The following is a 22,347-nucleotide window of genomic DNA, read 5'->3' on the forward strand; positions in this document are numbered from 1 at the left end:
TCTGGGGAGGTCACCCAGACCCCTGGCAAAACACGGCGTGAGTTAAAGGAAACAGTCCCAGTGTATTCATACTTGCAAAAACAAACAGGAGGGAGGCAGGAGAAGGAAGCAGCGTGCCATAGAGGAGTGCTGAGTTTCTAGTCCTCCGATCCCTCCATTTCCAATGGTCATTTCCTCCTGAGCACCCCACACCAAGAGCAGCCCCTTTGGCGGTGCCCAGCATGGTTAGCTTTTGAAGGGCATCTGTGTTCCTTCCCAACCAGATTTGTCTCTTCTTTGGTCTCTTCAGCATCTCTGGAGCTCACACTGCAATGCAACACTGCAGTATCCAGCAGGCAGTGCTCAGCTTGGATGGGAGATGCAGAGAGGAGCGATGGAGGTGCTGCTCCATGTGCAGCTGGGTGCTGGGGGATTCTCATTGCTCTTCTCAGCATTTCTCCATTTGTTTCAGACAGATCCTGAGCCCAGCAAGTTAGTCAGAGTGTCAGTGCAGTGTTCCTTCCTGCTAAGAGGAGGATGCCAGGCACGTGCCCTGCCCACCCCCAGCACTGAGCAGCACAGGAGTCAGGCATCTTCACCCCCAACCCCTGATAACGCTGCACTGGAACCAGGCTGAGCTGGAACCTGGGGAACAGCAGAGGGGACACCTCCAGGTGCAAAGGGTGACAGTTAGCTTGGCTTTAATCTGTCCCTAAAAGCAAGCATCCCGCTGGCTGCCAACTCACCTAACCACCAAGCCAATTAACTTTGCTTTCTTTACCTCCTGCTGCTTTCCCCTCAGCGATCCCAGCAAACAGGATTTCAGTTTCACCTCCCCCCCCCCTCCGTGCTGTGAACACCGGGTCTCTGTTTGTTTGTTTGCTCGGGGAAGTGCAGGTGGCTGCCAGGACCCCCCCAGATCTCAGCCAGGTGCCCCAGGTGGGCACACAGCCTGATCCCAGCCTGCCCCAGCCTGCGCCCTCCGTGTTGCACAACGACCAACCCAGCACTCAGATCGCATTTCTTCCAAAAGCAAACATTTTGGGGGGGCTGGAGGACTGGACAATGGGGGGGGGGGGGGGAGAAAGAAGTCATTAAGCTGCTCAGGCTCTGCTGCAGTGCCTATTTGCACATCTTGCTGCTTTCCCACATTGGGAGGGGAGTTCTGTGCTGCAGGCTGTGAAGAGGGGCTGCCATGAGAGCGCAGCAAAGCGGGGGCTGCTGGTGAGGCTGTTAACTCTGGAGCGTAATGATGGCAGGGCGGAGAGCAGCTGTTTGTCACCAAGCCTGAAAGAAACGTCGCTTTTTGCTTCTTTCTTTCGGCTACATTGGCTTTCTGTGGTCACAGGGGAGCAGCAGGGATGCTTCCACCCGTCCTGCAGTGCTGCAGTGAGCACACGGGCATGGATTTGGCTGGAGAAGTGCTTGTCCCATTAGGAGACAGCTGAGATAAAGGGAGGGGACGTCCTTGGCTCTTCTGGAGCATCCCAAGGTCACCCCGTGTCCCATCAGCTGCCAGGGCCCGGTGTCCCCTCTGGCCTTGGGACTGCAGCACTTTGAGCCTCTGTTTGCCTAAAACTCGATGTGTTTCTGGTAGGATTTCAATTCCTTGACATCTCTCTTTGTCTGGCTGACCTGGATTTCTTTATGATTAGAAATAACTTCTCCCCAATCGCCATATTAGAGCATCGCTGCAGCCTGGCCGGGGGCTGACGGCTCAGAGCTTGTCACACTGCTCCTCGTCCCCGAGCTCCGTGGGGGATGGAGGACCCCCATCTCTCCCAACTATTTCTTATTCCCTTTGGCAAACGGAGAAGGGGTAAAAGAAAAGAAATTACGGATTAGATCAAACGATGCGCGGGGTGCGGAGCGGCACCGGGAGCGGCACCGGGCGGCGGAACGGCCCCGGAGCTCGGCCCGGAGCTCAGCCCGGGACCGGGGGGAGGGAGGCGGGACCGGGCGGGGCTCGGGAGCCGACCCGCTCCAAACCCGCCCCCCGCCGCGGGGAGGAGGCGGTGGCCGAGCCCCCCCCGCTCCGTGCTGAGCCGAGCCGTGCCGCAGCCGTGCCACAGCCGAACCGAGCCGTGCCGGGCTCAGCACCAGCGAACCGAACCGAACCGCACCGCTTCTCGTCGATGGCGGCTCCCGGTCCCACGCGCGTCCCGGTCCAAGCGCGGAGCCGCCGCTGAGCGCTGCGCACCGGCCCGGCCTGCAGGTAAGAAACCCCCCGTGGAACCGGGAGCACCTGCACGGATCCCGCACAGATCCTTCCCGCACCCCCGGGGATCGCTCCGAGCCCGGTCCCGGCTCTGCCGCCGACCCCTCGCACCCCCGGAGCCCAACAAGCGGAGCCCAACAAGCGGAGCCGCCCCACGAAGCGGTGCTTCCAGAACCGGGCTGCCCCCCGCTGCCCCCCGCCCGTCCGGTGCCGCTGGGGCTGCCGGAGGAGTTTGCTTCATACTTGGAGAGCGTCCCGCAGCGCAGAAAGGCAAACACGGCTCGGACGGCTCGTGCTGCGGCGCTTTCGGGTTAGGGGAGAAAACGCGTCCTGTCTAAATATTAGCTTAAGAAACGGAAAGGATCCGCCGCACCGTCACCTCCAACCGGCTCTGCCCTCCTCGGTCCCTCCGATCCTCGGCATCCGGAGCTCCGCGGGGATCGGAGGCCAACGGCGGCGCGGCGTCGAGGGAGGGAATTTCCCACTCTCCGTACGAAGGCTTTAACAAAACAACGTAGACCTCAGATGTCTTTATTGCACATATATGGTAGCTCGTGGCCGGCACTGATTTAAATCCGATCTCTGCTCGGGGAGCCGACCCCGCAGTTCGGCGCCGGGGCGTTGCGGCGGGAGGGGCGGTCGGGAGCTCCGGCCCTGTGTCGAAGTCCCGGTTCTGTCAGCGGGATCACCTGTGGATCCCGAATCCCCGATCCCGCATTGCTGTGCGCTGCCGGGTCGAACAGCAGAAGCGCGGAGACGCGGCGCGATGCGGGGCGGAGGAATCAGGTGGGGACGGGAGGGCCCGGAAGGGACGCTTTCAGAGGTTTTAAGCACTCGTTTGCCCGTTGGTTTTTAAAGCTGCTGGCTTTATCTGGGGCCCAGGTGCGCCTCAAAGCAGCACCAAATCCAAGTGACAAAGCGGAGCTGATGATGCCACACTGGGATGTGGCACTGCTGTGGTGTGAGCATCCTTAGGGACATCACCAGGCACCTGCCTGCTGCACAGGGAGGGCTGCCAGCTGTCCCATGTCCCCACCGGAGCAGTGCTGGGGTAAACCAACTCTTTTTGTTTCATTTCTACATCTTATGGTGTTTGGTTGGTTTGTTTTTAACAGCACCAGATCAGAGGCACCTGCAGCACCGGGCTGCTCTCATGTTGCGTGGCTGCAAATTTGGGGTGGGTGAGAGCACCCAGCACCTCGCAGCACCCTCAGATGGATGCAGGAGCTGGCCCAGCTTATTGGGACGTAGCCAGGGACATGCAGGCACTGGAACTGGGGTCCCCGGGTTGGGAGCACCCCTGGGTTCCAGGGGGAGGGCTCGGTGGGTGCAGAGCCGGGCTGGTGGTGGTTGCACTGGGTGCCCTCCCATGGTGCAGCTGTGAATCACAGCTCGGTGCTCAGCAGCTCCCTGCTCTCCCAGTGGGATCCCCTGGCAGAGCTGCTGGGCCAACCTCACCTCTCTGGGGTGTGCTTTGTGGGTCGGCTTCTACCTACAGGGGAATGAATGCAGGGGATGGTCTGAGATGTGCAATGCCTCTCCTGTGGTCCCAAGCCTGGCCCATGCAGCAGTGTAATCAGAGCAGTGTCACCTTGGCTGTCCCCATGCCTGACGTGGTGGCATTAGGCATGCAGCTTTCTAACAGGGAGGCCCATCCTGTGGCAGTCCCACACAGGGCTGTATTTGGGGCAGCCTGGTGATGGCAGCATCCTCCCCTGGAGCATCCAGTGGTACCCAGTGGGGCTGAGAGGTGGCTGACGGGGGATGCTGTGGGGTGGATGGACGGCCCAGGCACGTGGCTCAGGGCTGCTGTGTTTCACTGCTGTGTTTTTTCCCCTGGTGCCACAGGCACTTTCCATGCTGCTCCAAGCTAAAGCACGTGTGCACAGCCCTGCTGCCAGGAGCCGAGCTCTCACTAAGCACAGGAACAGCTCTGGTCAGGAGGGTCAGGATCAGAATGCTGCGTGCTCTGCCATGCCCTTGGCATCCCCAAAAGATGCTGCAGGGATGCAGCTCTGGGGCCGGCTGATGTCCTTATCTGGGCGAGCATCCTGCTCCAGCCCCATCCTTTGCAGATCAGACCAAAGGAATCCCTCCTCCCCCCTCCCCGCATCTCTTCCAGTGATTTGGCCCATTTGGAGCAGTCTTTCCTCATTGAAGTTGGAAGAAGGGAAAAGAAACACAAGCTGGCTGCTGCTGGTGCCACAGTGATGCTCTCGTGTGAAGGAGCATCCCCAGCATGGGAAGGAGCATCCCCAGCATGGGAAGGAGCCAGTCTTTCTGCCACTGCTCCAGGAAGGGAAATGCCACGAGCAGTTTTGCTCTGTTCACTTCTTTGTCACGAAACCCCAAACGGTCTCACTTTGTAACTCCAACGAGCTAAATTGAAACAGTCATTTGCCACTGCGTTGTTCTCAAACGATGACAAAAAAGCATTTCCTCCTGCAGCTGTTCAAAGGCCACGTCACCAGCCTGTCAGCCCCCTGACAAGGAATGCTGGTGCCATCAATGGTGCTTTTTGTGAAGTGTTTAGATTTGGATGGAACCAAATCTTTTTCCAAGCAGGAAAGGTTTCCTTTGAACATTGGCCAGGCTGAGCTTGCAGGGTCTGGGCTGTGGGGACAAGCAGTGCTGAGACCATAACTGTGAGCTCTCCTGGGTGGTGCCCGGCACAGAGTTTGCTATCATGGGGCTTTGGAGAGCCCTTGATTTCACCTTGGCTGTTTTTCCAGGCAATGTTGGTTGGGTGAAGAGGTCTGCAAACTCATCTTGTGGAAAAATGCATCCCAGAAGGAACTGAGCAAATGGCAGTTCTCAAAGCAAGCAAACAGTCCCTGGGATTTGGGGGATGGACTGAGCAAGCAGCTCCACTGCAGGGCTGGGAGCAGCTCTGTAGTCACATCCCATGGCTGAGAGCTGCTCTCGCCCACCTCCTGCTAAAGCACCGAGTGCTCAGATTGTGACCAGGCAGCAGCTTCTGTGCAGCTTTTGGTGGTTTCTTTTTGCCGTTAATGATGTTGTTGTTGGCTGTGGCCAGGCAGGGAGCACACAGTGTATTTATTGCTCTCTGATTCTCTCCTCTAAAGAGATGACGGGTTTAGGGACCCCCGGATGGGGCAGAGCTCCCACTCCTATTTGGGGTTGTGGGCCTTGCATCCCTATTGACACGGTGGCACTGTGGTTCCCAGGTAGCAGCAGCACGGGGAGGAGCAGCCATGGGATGCTCCCAGCAGAGACATTTCGTAGTTCCCTGGGTTTTTCCCTCTCTGCTGCCTTGCCTGTGGCAGAACAGATGAATGTCATGCCCATGCATAGGGTAGGGGACCAAAGTGGGTGACATGGAGACAAACCAATGCACCCACACCCCTTGGAGCAGGCACTCTGCCCTGTCCCTCTGGGCTGTCCCCTATAGAACGGCTCGCCTGCGGTTTTACAGGGCAGCTGCTGTCTTCGTTAAGTGGTGCAGGCTTATTAAGACTGCATTTTTGAGGCTTAGCAGCTCTACGGAGCCATCTGGGAAGGATGGTGCCAGCAGTGGAGCAACAGGAGGAGGCAAGAGGCTGTCGTTGCCTGCGCCGAGTGCCACAGCCCTGTGCTCCTACGAGGGCCATGCCCCCATTGGGTGTCCACCCTCATCCACAGCAGCTTAGAGGGCTGCAAGGAGCCAGCAGCAAGGCAGCACGAGCCCTCCAAGCATCTCACAAGCTTCCTGGGGCAGCGGTGGATGTGGTCCTGCAGGATGCTGGCTGTGCTGCATCCCTGCTTGAAGTGCTTGGGGACATGGGGAAGAGGTAGTATGGGGTGCAGCCCATGACAATGGGGTTGGGCTCATTGGTGTGAGGCAGGTGGGTGACTGTGGGGAGGGACACTGGTGGGGAAAGACTGATGGCTGCTGTTTGCCTCATCCTGCCCAGGCTACACTTCTGCCATATCTGTTCCCAAGTGGCTCTGGGCAGCACAGATCTGAGTGCCACCACCCTGGGACCACTGGTGGTGAGGTTTTGAGGGCAAAGCTCTGCATTTATGGAAGCTGCTCAGCTCCTCCATACCCCTATGGAAATCCCTGAGCCCCACAGGCAGTTTGCCCATGGGGACAGGAGTACAGTGCCATGGTGCTGTCACGATGGTGTCCGTGCACACAAAGCACCAGGCAGTCCTGACCCACCGTGCTTTACACACCTGCCCTGATTTTCCCCACTGCCTGCAGCCCTCATCGTCTCCCAGCTTTGAACCTTCTCCAGACCAACCTTTTAGGGCTGCTGAAATGGAGCTGGAGGGAAACATGTCCCACTGGTGGGAAGGACTCAAAACTTTTAGAGAGTGTCCGAAGGAGGGCAACAAGATGGCAAAGGGTTCAGAGAGCATGAGGAGTGGCTGAGATTCCTCGGTTTGTTTGGCTTAGAGAAGAGTACTCATGGTGGCCTACAGCCTCTTCATGGCAGCTTTATAGCTCCCTTATGGCCTACAGATTCCTCGTGGCAGCCTGCAGCTCCCCATGGCCTTACATCTCCTTCCTGATGGCCATACAGGTTCCTTTCAGCCTCCAGCTTCTCACAATGGCCCTATAGCTCTTTGTGGCAGCCCTACAGCTCCATCCTTGTAGCCCTATAGCTCCTCATGTTGGCCCTACAGATCCCTTACGCCCTACAGCTCCATCATGGTGGCCCTACAGCTCCTCATGGTGGCCCTACAGATCCCTTACGCCCTACAGCTCCATCCTGGTAGCCCTACAGCTCCTCATGGTGGCCCTACAGACCCCTTACACCCTACAGCTCCTCATGGCTGCTCTACTGCTGCATCATGGTGGCCCTTCAGCTCCATCCTGGTAGCCCTACAGCTCCTCATGGTGGCCCTACAGATCCCTTACACCCTACAGTTCCTCATGGCTGCTCTACAGCTCCATCATGGTGGCCTTACAGCTCCTCGTGGTGGACCTGCAGCTCCCTTATGCCCTACAGCTCCATCATGGTGGCCCTCTAGCTCCTCTTGGTGACTGTACAACTTCCTTATGGCCTCCAGCTCCATCATGGCTGCTCTACAGCTCCATCATGGTGGCCTTACAGCTCCTCATGGTGGACCTACAGCTCCCTTATACCCTACAGCTCCTCATGGCAGGCTGCCCGTCCTTCACAAAGGGAACAAAGTTCAGGAAGCACTCAGAAATACAGTGTGAATTTTTGGTGACCATGTGCGGAGGCAGAATGCAGACCTGATGATCCCTTCCAACTCGGGATGTTTTGTGATTCCACGAAATCCCCATTCCCAGCACTCCACCGTCGCCGTCTCAGGAGGAATTCCTGGTTCAGTCGCTGTGGAGCAGCTCTAAGTGCTTCAATATGTCGGCAGCTGCTGCTGGAGTCGGATGGTAAACGCTAATGTGATATTATCCCGTGCACCGTCCAAAACCCACTGGAAGGGTTTAGTGCAAATTGGATTTGCAAACCTCTATCGGGTCTCCCTGCCCTCAGCAAAGCACTGTAATCCCCGACGGGCGCCTTGACAAACCAGCTCCTTCTGTGCAAAACCAGCAGATTTTGGGAAAAAGGACAGCCAGACGGAGGGATGCCCCAGTGCTGGGCTGGAGGTGGCATTGCTGGCTTTTAGGACCGCATTCCTCAGTGTTCTCCTGTGCCACCGGTCCTGCTGGGTCCCGTAGTGACTTCCTCAGAGCAGGAGGAGGTTCTGCGGATACCGGTGGTGTCGAAATTGGCCCAGAGAAAAGCACATCTGGGGCCCAAGCCCCGCTGCCAAAATGTAAGCTTTTAACCCTATTTCCCCAGGCGCTGGGGTTGTTCAAACAAGCCACAGCAATTAGTTTCCTTCAGCAAACCACCTCTTCCTGGCATCGTGCGGTTATTTAGCGTTGGAAGGGTTGGTTCATCTCTCCAAAAGGGCTGTCGTTCAGAGCAGGTTTTGGCAGGAGTGGGAAATTTGGGGCTGGAGAAGCGCCATTTGCCAGCACCCATGGGTGCCTGGGCTGTCATACTTGTGTTTTTTTGGCTCACGTTAGCACTGATTTCCTCTTTGCCTGCGTGTTCCCTGTTGAAGTTGGACGTAAAGATTCTGGGGAGAATCCTCTGGTGTTGTTGACAGGAGTGCTTCCATGCTCTATTTTCTTTTCCTGCCCACCATCAAAGGGCCATTTCTGTGCAGTGCTTTTGCTATCACGTTGTGTTTCACGTCCTTGGTTTACTCCCACCTCAAAGGAGTGATTTTGCATTCGCGCTCTCTGCTCCAGTTGATGCTGAGCAATGCAATCATAAAACATTTCCCTGTAGTTTTACCTCTCCGTTCCCATCTCTTAGCACAAAGGGTGGCTTCTGCTGCTGGTTAAACCTATTGAATCAGTGGATAAAGGTCATAAAAGGAACTGCCCCTTGGGAGAGGTGGTGGTAGGGACAAGGGATGCAGCACCCTGACCCTCCTGGCTCTCCCCCTGCAGCCCCATGGAGCGGGCACACACAGCAGTGGAGCACGAGGGGCTGTCCCCAGCCCTGTGGGAGGAATGAGGGAAAGTGGAGAGCTCTGCAGCTCCTCGCCTTGGGCTGCTTTTCACTTTGGGAAAGCAGATCCATGTGGAGCGCGGGGCTCTGGTTTTACTTAGAGTGCACGAGGAGAGCTGGGGAGGAGTGAGGGGAGAGGGAGCAGTGGTGACAGCATGGCTCCGGGGCACCGAGATGCCCCAAACCCACGTGTGCTTTGTGCACGGTGCTGCCGGCTGCCACGGGGCTGCTGGCACAGAGCAACCCTGAGATAGAGCTGGAGTTCGGGACCTCTTCTTTCTTTCTCTCCTCTGCATCCACTTAGTTCTAATTCATTAAGCTCAGATCAGGGTTTGGGGCATGTTTCCTTCTGATGCTCCCCGTTTCGGGACGTTTTGCCACTTTGGGGCTGTTCTGACCCTGCAGCACTGGCATCCCCACCGCAGCCCTTCTCAGCACGACGTCCAACCTACAGCACTCAGACACAGCGATGCCATTTGGGGGCTGCGCTTCCAAAGGGGATCTCCCCTTCCAAAGGGGATCTCCCCAACTCGGGGCCATTTGAGGAACATTCCGTCTGAACACCACACTGTCCCCATCCTCACCAGTGGTACTGGGACCCCTGGGAGCTGCTCAATCCATTGGCTTCTCCAGGAGCCTGGAAGAACCACAGCTGCTCCGCCACAGCACGGAGCCGGGATGGAAATTGTTTAATTCCTGCGGGGTGAGTCATGAGGAGCCGGGATTTCAAAGCAGCTTGGCTCCCATGTAAGGCACTAAAATAAACAGTGTGGCAGGTGGAAGCTCTCTCTGATGTCCCGTCAAGGCCTTGATCTTTCCAAGTGTTTCGTGTTGCCAAAAACCTCGGCCACTCCATGGCCTCATCCATTCTCGCTCCGTGGCCGAGGCCGAGAGCTTGAAAATAATGAATCAATGCCCGGAAGCATGAATCGACTGAAAATTTATGACATACTTACAATATAATGTCTTTTGGGCGCCCTGGCTTCTAGGCTTCAAAGCCCGAGGACGGAACGTTCGCACGTCTCCTCTTCCCCCTCTCTCCGCCATAAAGGATTTAGGGTAAAAAATGAAGCTCAGCTTCTCCCCTCACCTCAGCATTGAGGAGTCTGAAGGATGACGAGAGTCGGCTTAACAGCTGGAAATGGTCGTGGAGGAGAGAACCTGAGAGCGTGAGAAGTGGATGAAGCCCACATGGTCCCGAATGCAATGCAGCCCACGAGCGTTTGTGAGTCCATGGGATGGGAATGCTGCACTCCCATTGAGCAGGGAAAGGCGTGAGAAATTCCAGCGCTTGGGAGATGGAGCGAAGAAACCTCCAGCTAGAAGCTCCGTCGGTTCTACATTTTGCTGAGCAGTGGGGGAGGTGATGAAGTGGAGAAGCACACGTGGAACCGAGGGATGGGCTCAGTATTTCGGGCTGAGATGGGAGCTGGGCAGGGAGCTCGCCCCAGCGCCGGGCAGAGGGCAGCCAAGATCATCGGCTGCTTCTTTCCAGCTAAGCAATGAGCCTCAGCTGTGCTGCTGGCCATCATTTTTTGTGAGGTTTCACGTGAGGACGTGGAGCTTCTGGGGAGGATGCAGAGAAGCACGGGCTCAGTTTGGTGCTCGGTCCTGCAGAGTGGGGCTGCTGGGAAGGGTTTCCTCCTGCAGGATCGAGTTTCCTGCTTGGCAGCAGGCGCAGCGCGGCTGAATCTGTACCACTGCATTGATGGATTATGGGGAGAATTCGGGAGAGCGCAGCGCTTTCGGGCTGTTCTCCAGAAGAAAACCCAAGTGCAGCCTTTGGCCTTTTGTTAAGCCCAGGAGGAGCAGCAGCAGCGTAACCAAGATGGGACCTCATGGCAGGCTGGGAAGAGCCCGGTGTTCCCTATGCCAGCGGGAGGAGCGTTGTGGTACCCAACCCAGCAGATGCTGAGCCCATGGGCAGCTCAGGGAGCGCTGGCTTTTGCTGGAGGAGGATGGAGGCTTCAAGGATAGGGATGGGGAAGGGGCAGTGCAGAATGGCAGAACCATGACGCCCGTAGGAGTAGCTGGGCACCAGCACATGGCAGCGTGGGGCCATCCAGCCGCAGCAAAACGTTATCGTTGGGGTTGGGTTTAGGATAGATGGAAACCAGAGGGATCAGAGGGCAAAGTTCACAGTCAGCCATGGGAGAGTCGTGGCCGTGAGCTGTGCGTGTGTGATTTTCCTTTTCTCCCTCCTTGCATTTCTGCTTTCCCCACAGGTTGGCACATGGGGCCTGGGGCTTAGGGTGAGAGAAACCAAAGGCAAAGCTTGGAATCACACTGGAACAGGTTGCCCAAGGAGGTCATGGATGCCCCATCCCTGCAGGCATTCAAGGCCAGGCTGGATGTGGCTCTGGGCAGCCTGGGCTGCTGGTTGGCGACCTGCACACAGCAGGGGGTTGGAACTGGATGAGCACTGTGCTCCTTTTCAACACAGGCCATTCTGTGATTCTATGATTCTATGAATCATTTTTGTTTCTGATTGTTTTGTACGTTGGAGCCAGAGTTCCATCCAACCTTTGGAAAGGTCACCAGCGAGCGGGCGGGGGCCACAATTGCTGGCTGCCCTAAGAGGAGTGTTTGTACAGGGTGTGCGAGGCTGAACCCGCCCTGCTGAAATGTTAGGGGCTCAGAACGAGCCAGAAACCATCCCTGGGGTTGACCACGCTGTGTCCAACCCTACAGCACCGCATCCAAAGCCTCAACGCCATCCCCCATTGCTTCACCACACCTATTTGATGCCCGCGAGCGTTTCCAGCATGCATTCCCCTTTCTCTCCTCGTCGCTCTCAGCCTGAAATCCCTCAAACACCGCGATCAACCATGGGGCAAACCCACTCGTTGCCTTCCGATGACCCTCCCACCACAGCTCATGGGGCACCATCCACCCTCCAAGTGCTCAGCCCAGCGCGGCACCGCGGCGCGCTGTGCATGTCGCTCCGGCGCTGCCTCCCGGTACCACGGAGGGATTTCATGATCTTACCTCCTTATATGGCCAAACTATTCTTTTTCTATCTTGGCATTGTTTATAGCCCAGTTGAAAATATTTAGGCTCTGGCTGGGTTCTACAATTATCTTGTAACCTACGGGGCGTATAATTACTGCTAGTTAACGCATAATTAGCTGCATCCTGTAAAATAAAGCGTTGCTGGCAATGAGGCAGCACTTGCACAGCTCTCAGGGTTGTTTTCTGCAGTAAGGGTAAAAGTGAATCTGTCAAATTCCATTTTAAAATAAACACTTTTTTTCCCCCAGTATATTCTATTTGGCAAATATTGCTAAACTGGGTTATGTTTTGTTGTGTTTTGTTTTTTTTTTTCTTTCCCTTCTGTCTCCCCCTTCCCCCTCCCCCCCCCCTCTCTCCCCAAACCCCCCTCCCAAACTCCAACACCCCGTGGAAAATTTATTTAAAAAGGAGAAATGTTTGGAGTTTGCAAGGAGCTGAGATGAGAAAAAGGGGATGGGAGGTGACTGCGAGTCAGCGCCGCTCTCCGAAGGCTGGCGGTGAGGGGGGTTTAATGGCTGCACCCATCAGCTCCCACCAGGTCCAACCTGCTCTGGATGGGCAGATCCCAGCACTGTCAGGTAAGGGCATCCTGGCTGCTTCAGGGTTTTGGGGTGATGTGAGATCTTCAGGTGCTGCAGCTCTGAATTTCAGTCCCCAGTGCTGCTGGGATGGAGCGGGGTAGTTCTTGTGTTTTTGCTGGTTTTGGGGGGTTTGGGGTGGCCATGTCGGTGCACTGTTGGGACGGGGATCTGGGTGGAGGTTGAGCAGCACAACCCCGTTCCCCATTGCAGACTGGGCTCTGTGCACATCACTGGTGGAGGCAGAGCAGTGGGGCTCTGTGTGGAGTCCTCTCCCTGTGGGTTTCCCCGTCCTTCACTCACAGCCACCCACCAGAGTCTCAGCCCCAGTGCAAGGACAAGATGGAGACCCAGCCACCAAGAGGGAGGCTTAAACCCCGCATGCCACCTGCTGCTGGGGCTGCAAGGGGCGAGAATATCCCCATGACCCCATTGTCACCACTGGGGACAGCCCATCCATGAACCTCCTTCGCCTTTCTCCTGCTCAGCCCACACCCCGTGCCTCAGTTTCCCCACTGCAGTCCCATCCGGACCACTGCTGGGGGCAGAGAGGATGGGCTGGAGCCCAGCAGGGGGCTGCTGGCCAACCTGAGTCGTGGGGACAGGGGTGGGAGAGGTGGCCCCGGGCAAAGGCAGTGTAATAAGGATATTTGTTTTGCCTGTTTTGCAGAGTTTCAATGTTCTGACTTGCTCTAAGATGAAGGTATGGAAGTTTGCAGCCATTGCATCGATGCTCCTCAGTTCCATGTTATCCATTTTAGTTTGTAGAGACATGTTCAACGGAAGCCGGACATACAGCCCCTTGCCTTCCTCGCTGGCCTCACGGGCATCCTCCTCCTCCTCTTCCTCTTCCTCGCTGCCGGTGGCTCCGCGGAGACCCCCCCGGGCCCTGCCACGCCACAGCTCTCTGCTCTCCCAGTGTAAGCACCCACAGCCCCACAACACCAACGGGGGCTGCTTTTGTCTCAGCCCCCACCTCATCCCTCCCTTCCTCCTGCACTGTGGGTTGGGGGCGTTTAGCAAAGCACGGGGTCGGGAGCATCCCAGGAAAACCACGCATGGAAAAGGCAGCAAACCTTCACGCTCATCTTCATGCTAAGAGCTGCTTTTTTTTTTTTTTTTTTCTTTTTTTTTTTCTTTTTTCTTTTTTCTCCAAAGGGCCTTTTTTTGTTGTTGTTAATTGCCATGCTATTTTTAAAAACGCAAAATGTCAAACAGGAGCTGAGAGTGAAGGGAAGCAGCTCCATCCTGCAGCAACTTCCCCTGGAGCGCCGCTCGCCCCTTTGCCTTCACAGCTGCTGGAAATCCCAGGCGTGTTTGCTTTTATTCCAAACCAGAGGAACTTCTTCTTGGTTTGAAATTTGGAAATCAAAGACAAGTTGTCAAATTATGCTTTCCTCTGTGCTTCCCCCAGCGCTGGGTTGGACAAACCTTGGGCTCAGGGTTAGGACATGGGGATAAGGATGCTGCCAGCTGCGGTTGGACTGTGTGTGTGTGCAGCACGCATTGCAGTTCTGGTGAGCAGCCCTTCCACCAAGCAATGGGCAAACATCCCAAATACTAAATTTGCTGGAGTTTCTCACCACTCCATGGTGGCTTTTCTGTAGTATCATCATCAGGAGGAAATGATTTAGGATCTGGAAAATTTTTTGCACATTGGCAAGTTGGGGCCATGCCACCATGGAATGTTGGTTCCCGTGTGCTGCTTGGTGCCCCCGTGTCCCCACTGCTGTGTGCACCCCACATCACGCTGCCCAATCCCCACCCGCAGCACTGCTGCCATCGGCCAGCTGGAAACCATGAGCACAGCAGATATTCATTATGCTTTCTTTTCCCCTGCACTTCTAAGCATGCACTTGTTGTGCAAGGAAGGGTTTGGCTTTGGGCAGGGATGAAAACAGAAAGGAGGAGGAGGGAAGAAAGGAAGGTGGGGTTATTTGTGGGGTCTTCATTTTTGCACAGTGGGGAACCCATCGTGGGGTCTCAGCCCCACGCATAGAGTCACAGGATGGGTTGGGTTGGACGGGGCCTCAAGGATTATAGAGCCATAGAATGAGCTGATTGGAAGGAGACTTAAAGATCACAGAGCCATGGAATGGTTGAGTTGGAGTGTTGGGTCGGACCTGAAGGATCATCCAGTTGTACCCCTCTGCTCTGGGTGCTCCTCACCGGCTCAGGCTGCCCAGTGCCCATCCATGGCTTCGGGCACCTCCAGAGATGGGGCACCCACAGCTCTGGGCAGCAGTGCTGGGACCTCACTACCCTCTGGATAAAAGATTTCTTCCTCAAATCTAACCTAAATCATCTCCCCTCTTTTCATTTAATGCTATTTCCCCTCATCCTACCACCACCTACCCATGCACGCCGGGGGTCTGTCCCCACTCACCCCACACCTTCTGTGATTCTGTGCACCTCTGATTCCCGGCCGCGGTTGGCTCTGTGGCACTGAACGCTGCCCTTTCCTCCCCTTCTCTTGCAGACAGCAGCCTGCTGGAGAGCTACACGGAAGGGGAGATCCGGCAGCTCATCTCGGCGCTGGTGGAACGCTACAGCCAGGCAATGAACTCGGGCGGCCACGAGCTGCCCCTCTTCCCCAAAACGGGCAACCGCATGAAGCGGGCACGCGCCCGCCACAAACCCTGCGCCCTGAAGGAGCTGGAGGTGAGCGTCAGCGAGTTGGGCCTGGGCTACGAGTCGGATGAGACCGTGTTGTTCCGCTACTGCAGCGGCACCTGCGACTCAGCCGTCAGGAACTACGACCTCTCGCTGAAGAGCGTGCGCAGCCGGAAGAAGATCAGGAAGGAGAAGGTGCGCGCGCGGCCCTGCTGCAGGCCGCTCTCCTATGATGATGATGTCTCCTTCTTGGATGCCTACAACCGTTACTACACCGTCAATGAGCTGTCGGCCAAAGAGTGCGGCTGTGTGTGAAGGGCCGGGTTGGGGGGTGGCCCAATGGGGGCGAAGGCTACGGTGGGGATGGGGATGGACCCCGCACCGCTGCCCGCCCCATGGAACTCCCGTGTCCAGTTGGAGGAAGAGAGACGACCCGTGGACCTACCGTGTCCATTGGGAAGAGGAAAGATGCCCCGTGGACCTTCCGTGTCCATTGGGAGGAGGAGAAATGCCCCACAGACCCCCCATGTCCGCTGAGACCCTCCACGTCCGTGTGGGAGGAAGAGAGATGCCCCACAGATCATCCATGTCCATTGGGAGGAGGAGAGATGCCCCATGGACCCTCCATGTCCGGTGGGAGGAGGAGTGATGCTCCATGGACCCTGCATGTCCACTGGGACCCTCTTTGTCCATGGAGGAGAAGAAGAGTTCCCCCTTGGACCCTCTATGTCCATGGGGGAGGAGGAGAGATGCCCCGTGGACCCCTACATGTCCAGTGGGAGGAGGAGAGACTGCGACGCTCGCGTGGCCCCGAGCGCTGCTCCCTGCCCACATGTGTACACTGTGACCATGGGGCTGCACAGGAAGGTGTAAGTCTGAGTGTTGTCCCACTTAGGGGGTTCCCATCAGCCGACCCTCCGGTTGGGTGTGCGACACAGGCGCTGGGCTCGGGGTGTGACACACACACTCAGGGTGTGCTGCACGTGGGGCGTTGTGCACAGATGTTGTCCGTGTCGTTGTGCACTGGGTTGCGCACCGGCTGTTGTCACACAGATGTGTCACCCGATGAGGGGTTGTGAGCTGCACGTAGAGGTGACAGGGATGTGTGTGCAGGGTCTAACGTGTGCAGTGTGTCCGTAGGGTGCCTGGTGTTATGGCGTGTTGTGGGCATAGGGGGTGTTGGATGGCTATAGGTGCCCCAGGTGGGGCTGACATCCCCTGTTGTCACTGTGTCCGCGTTGGGGTCCTCGTGCTGTGCCCCAAAGCCCCACATTGGGTGCAGAGCTGCATGCACACCATAGAAAAGCTCCATCTCCATTCCCCACACCTCATCCCCTTACTCCCTGCAGCTGCTGCTTTGTAGGATAATCTGCAGTAACTGGATTAAGCCCACGGCCCCTCCGCCTGCAGCCGGGCTGGAGACGTGCCACTGCCATGGAGGTGACACAGAGCCACGGGGCCACCAGCATGGCTGGGCTGCGGCAGCTGAGGATCCCCCAAAGCCGGCCCAGCTCTGTCCTAAGGGTGTATGGGATTCCCAATGGGGCAGCACAGCTCGGAGCGCATGCAGGACAGGGCTCAGGCCTGGGCTTTGGCTCCGCTTCGCATTTACAGCAGTGTCACTCTTGTTTACTCTGCGGAGAAATAAATGAGACCGCAGACTTTTGCATTCTCCGGGCAGGCTAAATTTGTTGCCTGGGATTGATGGGTTTTCTTCCCTTGGCCCTCTTCCCAGAAAAAGCAAATCATAAACAGAAGGAGAATATTGGTGTCGTGTCCTGGGCATGGAGGGAGAACGCTCTGATGGCAGCGCTCCACTGGGGGACCTCTGTGCCATATTGGGACCACGGCCACTGGGGACACGGGCAGGATTTTGGGGTGGTGGTGGCAAAGATGACCCCAAAAGAAGCAGCTGCAGGAGAATCTGTGCTTGTGACCCACGCTGTGCCCACTGCTTGCTCCCACCCTTAAATAAAGCAACACAACGCACCCAAATCTAATAATAATCACTGTGCTCTGAAGAGCTTGGGCACGTTCCAGTTCTCACTACTATAAAACTAAAATTAGTTGTGTTGCAGAAGCCTCCAGTTAAACAAGCAAAAAAAAAAAATTAAAAAAATAATAAAAAAAACAACCAACAAACAAAAACCAACAAACACACAACCAAAACCCAAAGGCACAGGAAGGTGCTCAGAGCAGTGCAGCAGGGTCAGCACTGAGCTCCCTGTGTCACCGGGAGCGCAGAGGTGATGCTGAGGTTTTGCAGCTGTTGTGTTGCTCCTGGTGTTGGGTTTTGGAGATGTGTTGGAGATACCCATTGGTTTCGGGGCTTGCAGGGCTGAGGTCAGCAGCAGCTTTGCACCCTCGTGCTGCTGAACCCACCCTGGTGCACTTTGCAACCCCAAAAGCACCCCGAAGCATTGGGAAACCCCCAATGCGAAGCGTGTTGCAAAGCAACGCGGATAGCCGCAACGCCTCTTCCTTTTTCCCCCCCCCCCCTTCCCTTTTTCACCCCACGCAGAGGTGCGGGGGAAGTGGCTGACGTTGGCGGCGTGTGATGGTTCGGGGAGTGCATCTGGGCTGCAGCTGCACCGTGCAGCCACACAACACCCGGGGGACGAGCAGGGCCGACGCGGCCATCACCCAACCGTGGCTTTTGCTTGCGTGTCGCTTCCGTGCGTGTCACTCAGGGTTGTCCTCTTGTGGACACGTGTGTCCTCCAGCTCCAGGAGCATCGCCCTGTCCCGCACTGTCTGCAAAAGGAAATGTGGTTCCAATAGAACCGCCGCTCTTTCCCTTAATGCTTTCCATTTCTACAGCCCTCTCCGCTGTAATAGGAGCTGGAGCTGTCTGGAAGAATGTCTACAATGCAGAAAAGGCAAAAGGATGGAAAATTCCCTGCTCAAAGCTACGGCGCGATCTCATCTGGCTCTCTTCCTCATCACCCCATGCGTTACTGATTGCTAATAACGGTGTGCAACATCTGTCGGGTGGTGTTTTTGGGATTTTGGGGGCATCTTCAGCCCTGCAGCTTGCCCATCACCCAAGGCAGGAGACGAGGGCTGGAGACGACAACGAGATGTTTAGAACTATTCCAGTGGTTGTGACAGCACAAAATATGAGTGTTATGTTATCCCGACTCTCTGATAATGAGTTATGGGACGTTTCATTGTGTTTTACTATACACATCCCCATATGCAGTGTTTGGGTAACTCTGGCTCTGGCTCTGGTTCGGCTCCGCCTGTCACTTGCATCAGTCGGGATCCCATTTGCCAACATGGGTGCACTCCCGATTTGGTATCGGTGAGGGGGAATGGGCCTAACATCATTGTTTCCACTCGGTGAAAGCACTGGCAAATGTTGCGTCCTTTATTTAAACAGGTCCAGAAATGTGCTGGGAAGAAATCATTTCTCCCAGTTTATCAAGACAAATGGTTTTACGGCGGTATTCGAGACCTCAGCCACCATCTCTTCATAAATAGGGCTACCACATGGTTTTGTTCTTGGCTAAACAAAGGCAGAACCTCCAAGTTGAGACCCAAGAGGAAGAAAAGAAGGGGAAAAAAAAGGAAAAAAAGGAGAGATTTGGCAGCCATGGGCAGGAGAAGGGTGAGCGCGGGAGGAGGCAGCCCCATCCCCACACCCCCATGTCCCCAACACCCCCATATCCCCACATCCCCATGTCCCCAACATCCCCATATCCCCACTTCCCCATGTCCCCACATCCCCATGTCCCCACATCCCCACGTCCCCACGTCCCCACATCACTACTCAACGCCATCGGTGCAACCCCATTTCCCTTCTGGTATTGTCGGCTCTGTCCGACCATCTGCAGAAGTTGATGCAATGCATCTATATTTTAGATACTCCCTATTTATTCGAAGTAACTTATGTTATTTATTTAGATACCATAGTGTGCCATCTATGTAACGCGTTCTTTCTCTCTCTCTTTTTTTTTTAAGATTTTATTTATTGATCCAAATGGTGCCAAGTGCAGTTTACATTTATTACATTTTTACCATTTATTCTAAACGTTGGGAGGGGGAAAAAAAAAATGCAGTATGATATTATTTTTTTTAAACAAACATAAACTCGGGTGTGATGCTGTTACATACTCACGATAAAGTGAAAATAAAAGGAGAACTATATTGATTTCTCTGTGGTTGTGTCGATTTCTGTGTGGTTTTCATCTTACTGCTGCCTCCGAGCGAGCCATTGTGGTGTGGCATTACGTCCCCAATGTGGGATGGGGATGAGCATGGGAAATGTGGGTTTTCTCTTGGAAGAGCAGAGAGGGTCCATGCGGCTCTCTGCAGGCTAAGGGCGGATGGAGCTTGACTTTATTTTCCCATCTCCTGCAGAAACCTCCATGTACATCCGCCAACAGCCCCTGTTTGTGTCATTCCATCATCACAAAGATATACTGATGCGAAATCACTGATTTAAAACAATACCAGGGCTGGGTTGTTGCCTGTATGAGTCTGTACTGGTTTGGCCACAGAAATAATTGTCCTCATCCCCTCCCCGTGAAGGCTCTCTCACTTGGGTTGGCTCAAAGCTGAAGTGCCCCATAGGGATGCAGCATTTCTGGCAAAATCACATCCAAAAAAAAAAAAAAAAAAAAATGTTTTTAAAGGAAAGAAGGGGAGAAAAGAGAATGCGAGGTTTTGATAAGGTCAGCCAGAAACGTGTTTCATTTGCTCATCCGGAAGCAGCGCTGAGGTTAGAAAAGTTTTATAGGGAAAACAACTCGCAGTCAGCAGCAGCGTTGGCTGTGGTTTTCTTGCTCCTCGTATTAAGACGATGATGATGGTGCTTAATATTTTGCTTTGGGGGGAATGTTGCAATTTGGAATCCCAGCCAAGTTCAGCCCTCAACCACTCATCCAAGCAGCACTTGTTCGTTCCATCTTTACCACCCATCGGCCCCAGGTGTCTGCCTCTTTCTGTGGGCAGAAGGGAAGAGATGAAAACGCCGTCGAACCCAAAAAGGTTTATAGTGGTTTTTCAGGAATGGAAAAAAAGGTCTGTTTATCTTCCCCCCGTCGTGCCACCCAGAGATCTGACATCTCGTGGCCGACTCAACCACTCGCCCCTGAAGCTCTGCTCTGTAAATATTTTACGAAGCATCTTTTGAGGCTCATAAATCTCTGCGTGTGCAGGGCTGTGGGGGTGTGTGTGCTCCAAAAGCTGCGATCTCGCTGCCGGCCTGCCCGAAAAAAATAGAAGAGAAAGGCAAAAAAAGAAAAAAGAAAAACAAAAAAAAGACAAAGTGAGGTTTTAATCATCAAATTGGAGAGGGCTGCTTGGAAACTATGACTCGTCCAGAAAGAAAATAATGTTTGCAGGCGACAGCCTACAGACAGGTCATGCTCCTGGGCTGGGCTGAAGGGATTTTGAGTGCCATTTCTTGGGGTTGAGGTGTGTGTTGCTTGCTTGGATGTGGGGGATGTTCACTGGCTGGTGCCAGCTGTAAAGCCCCGACATTTGGCATTCATGTTTTTAAGTAGAAAAGGAAACAGCTGAGAAATGGGATGGGTGTCTGCCCATAGGCTCAGGAAAGCTGGAAAGCAGAGTTTTGGGGTTTGTTCAGGTTCCTTCATGCACTCAGGACAAACCTGGCAGGGATGAAGCTGTTGAGCTCGGAGGGCTCCATCTCCCGTGTTTTCAGGGTTTTGGTTTGTCTCAGCCATTTCTCTTCCCATCCCCACCTGCGGTGCTGCACTACATGGGGATTTGTGTTTCTCTCACGCTCTGCCTTTCCTCTCCACTGCTGGTAGCCCTACAGAACAGAGGTTCCGTGGGTAGGAAGCTCAGTGGGGCCATGGAGATATTTTCTAGGATGCTGGAAATACTTGGAGTCAGGGGACACTGCACTTCTCCAGGCCATGAGGGGCAGGGATGTCCCAGTGGAGGGACAGAACCCCACGCCATGCCATGCCAGCTGGCACCGAGGAAGGCTGACCACCTCCTGCCATAGATTGCAACTGTCTGCTTAGACCCTGCTCCAAAAACTCGACTTTTTTACATTATTCTTTCCCCAGTTTCCCGTGAGGATCAACCTCTTGCTCTCCTTTTGGGGAAGCAAACCTCTCCCCTTTGTTTTTCAGACCATCTCTGCCCAAAAGCATCAGCTGAGAACATTTCAGCCTGGCTCCTATCACCCTTGGGTGAAAGCAGGGGAGGTTTGGGTATTTTCACATCACCTCTGTGAGGGACTGAAGGAGCCCCTCACACTGACGAATGGCATTTTCCCAAGTGGGTGCAGATGGGAAAAACCAGCCCCAGGCCCTGCGGCGCAGCCATCCAGATGTTTCCTTCGATTAAGTCGCCCCTTCCAGAGTTTCTCAACTGTGGTGTCAGCTTTCTCATCCCATAAGGAATTCAGCCTGTGTGTGCCTACATGGCACTGAGAAGGGGAAGTTCGGTGCTGGATTTTGTCCTGGCATTCCCATGTCCCTGCCAGCCCTTCCTTGGCAGGAAGAGACTGCTCACCTGTGCAATATTACTTCTCTCTAATCACATCTATCCCAGCTCAGTCAACAGTGTTAACATCTTACATTTCTCCAGCTGCTCAGGACCTGAAGGACTTAGAGATGGGAAGAACACCAGGTCAGTGCATCCAGGAGCTAAAGGAAAGGTGTGTGTCTGCAGGCAGGCAAGGCAGGGGCAGAAGCACGGACAAATATTTGGCAATAAAGATGGTTGCTTCACAGATATTTTGCTCTTCTTTGAAGCAGTCAGCAAGTACACGGCCAAGGAAGATGTGGCATGTTTCTCTGTGTGAATTTCTTTGCTAAGATCCAGCAAAGGCTCTTCAAGAAATGAAGAGTGTTGGTGAGGCCCCATCTTAGACGGGTACCATCAGAAGGATGGGAAATAGAGGAGGGATAAAAGTTCAGATTTCAGAGTGGAGGATTTATTCTTAGGCTTGTGATGGTCAGTAAATTCAACCAATCTGCAAAGCAGAGAGAAAAAAAACAGGCGACAAAGGTTGTGAAAGAACAGACTGACAATGCTAAAGACAAGGTTTTGCTGGTGGGTCATCAGCCACAGAATGACTGTGCAAGGAAATGAAGAGGGAATTCTTTGGAAATCTTTACTAAACGGTGCTGATGGAGAAAACAATGTGTCTCTATATGCATCGCTGGACTTGGAGCTGACTTTCCTCGTGGAAACATCCTGGGGCTACAACAGACCTTTGGAAACCTCCGCTCAGGGCTCAGCAGCAGCCAGGAAGACAAGCTGGACGTCCGGAGGTGGCAGCAGGGAGCCTGGGCTGTGTCCCTTATCTCCATGCAATGGGTCTCCCCAGTCGGAAAGTAAACTTTCCAGTAGCGTGACCTGGACAGCAGCAGGAAGTTCAATAAAGGTCAAACACAAAAAAGTGTTTGTAATGCATGGCCTGGAGCGCGGCCATCAGCTGATGGCAGAAGTTGGGATGT

General features: G+C 54.8%; 1 protein-coding gene across 4 annotated transcripts; it reads left to right on the forward strand.

The window, feature by feature from the left end:
* Positions 1-1,905: 1,905 nt before the first annotated feature.
* NRTN (neurturin) lies at positions 1,906-19,055 on the forward strand. Of its 4 annotated transcripts, XR_014880115.1 has the most exons (5): positions 1,906-2,194; positions 12,121-12,290; positions 13,052-13,210; positions 14,770-15,772; positions 17,723-19,055. XR_014880115.1 is itself a non-coding variant. In XM_085211423.1 (4 exons), exons 2-4 carry the CDS (start codon positions 12,152-12,154, stop codon positions 15,216-15,218), a joined length of 747 nt encoding a protein of 248 aa, XP_085067549.1. In that variant the 5' UTR covers positions 1,906-2,194; positions 12,121-12,151; the 3' UTR covers positions 15,219-19,055. The 4 variants fall into 4 exon arrangements, 3 of the variants coding, with proteins under 3 accessions (XP_085067549.1, XP_085067550.1, XP_010723186.1); XM_085211423.1 differs by having other exon boundaries at positions 14,770-19,055; XM_085211424.1 differs by lacking the exon at positions 12,121-12,290 and having other exon boundaries at positions 1,930-2,194; positions 12,961-13,210; positions 14,770-19,055.
* Positions 19,056-22,347: the final 3,292 nt, after the last annotated feature.

The sequence above is a fragment of the Meleagris gallopavo genome, chromosome 30 (genome assembly GCF_905368555.1).
Source record: "Meleagris gallopavo chromosome 30, MGAL_WU_HG_1.1, whole genome shotgun sequence".
NCBI classification, from domain to species: domain Eukaryota; kingdom Metazoa; phylum Chordata; class Aves; order Galliformes; family Phasianidae; genus Meleagris; species Meleagris gallopavo.

What these genes read in the sequence shown, in the direction of transcription:
- NRTN (XM_085211423.1), top strand. Translation starts at nt 12,152, where the DNA reads ATGAGAAAAAGGGGATGGGAGGTGACTGCGAGTCAGCGCCGCTCTCCG. An exon ending in GCAGATCCCAGCACTGTCAG is followed by an intron (nt 12,291 to 13,051) that starts GTAAGGGCATCC and finishes TATCCATTTTAG; the next exon opens with TTTGTAGAGACATGTTCAAC. An exon ending in CAGCTCTCTGCTCTCCCAGT is followed by an intron (nt 13,211 to 14,769) that starts GTAAGCACCCAC and finishes CTTCTCTTGCAG; the next exon opens with ACAGCAGCCTGCTGGAGAGC.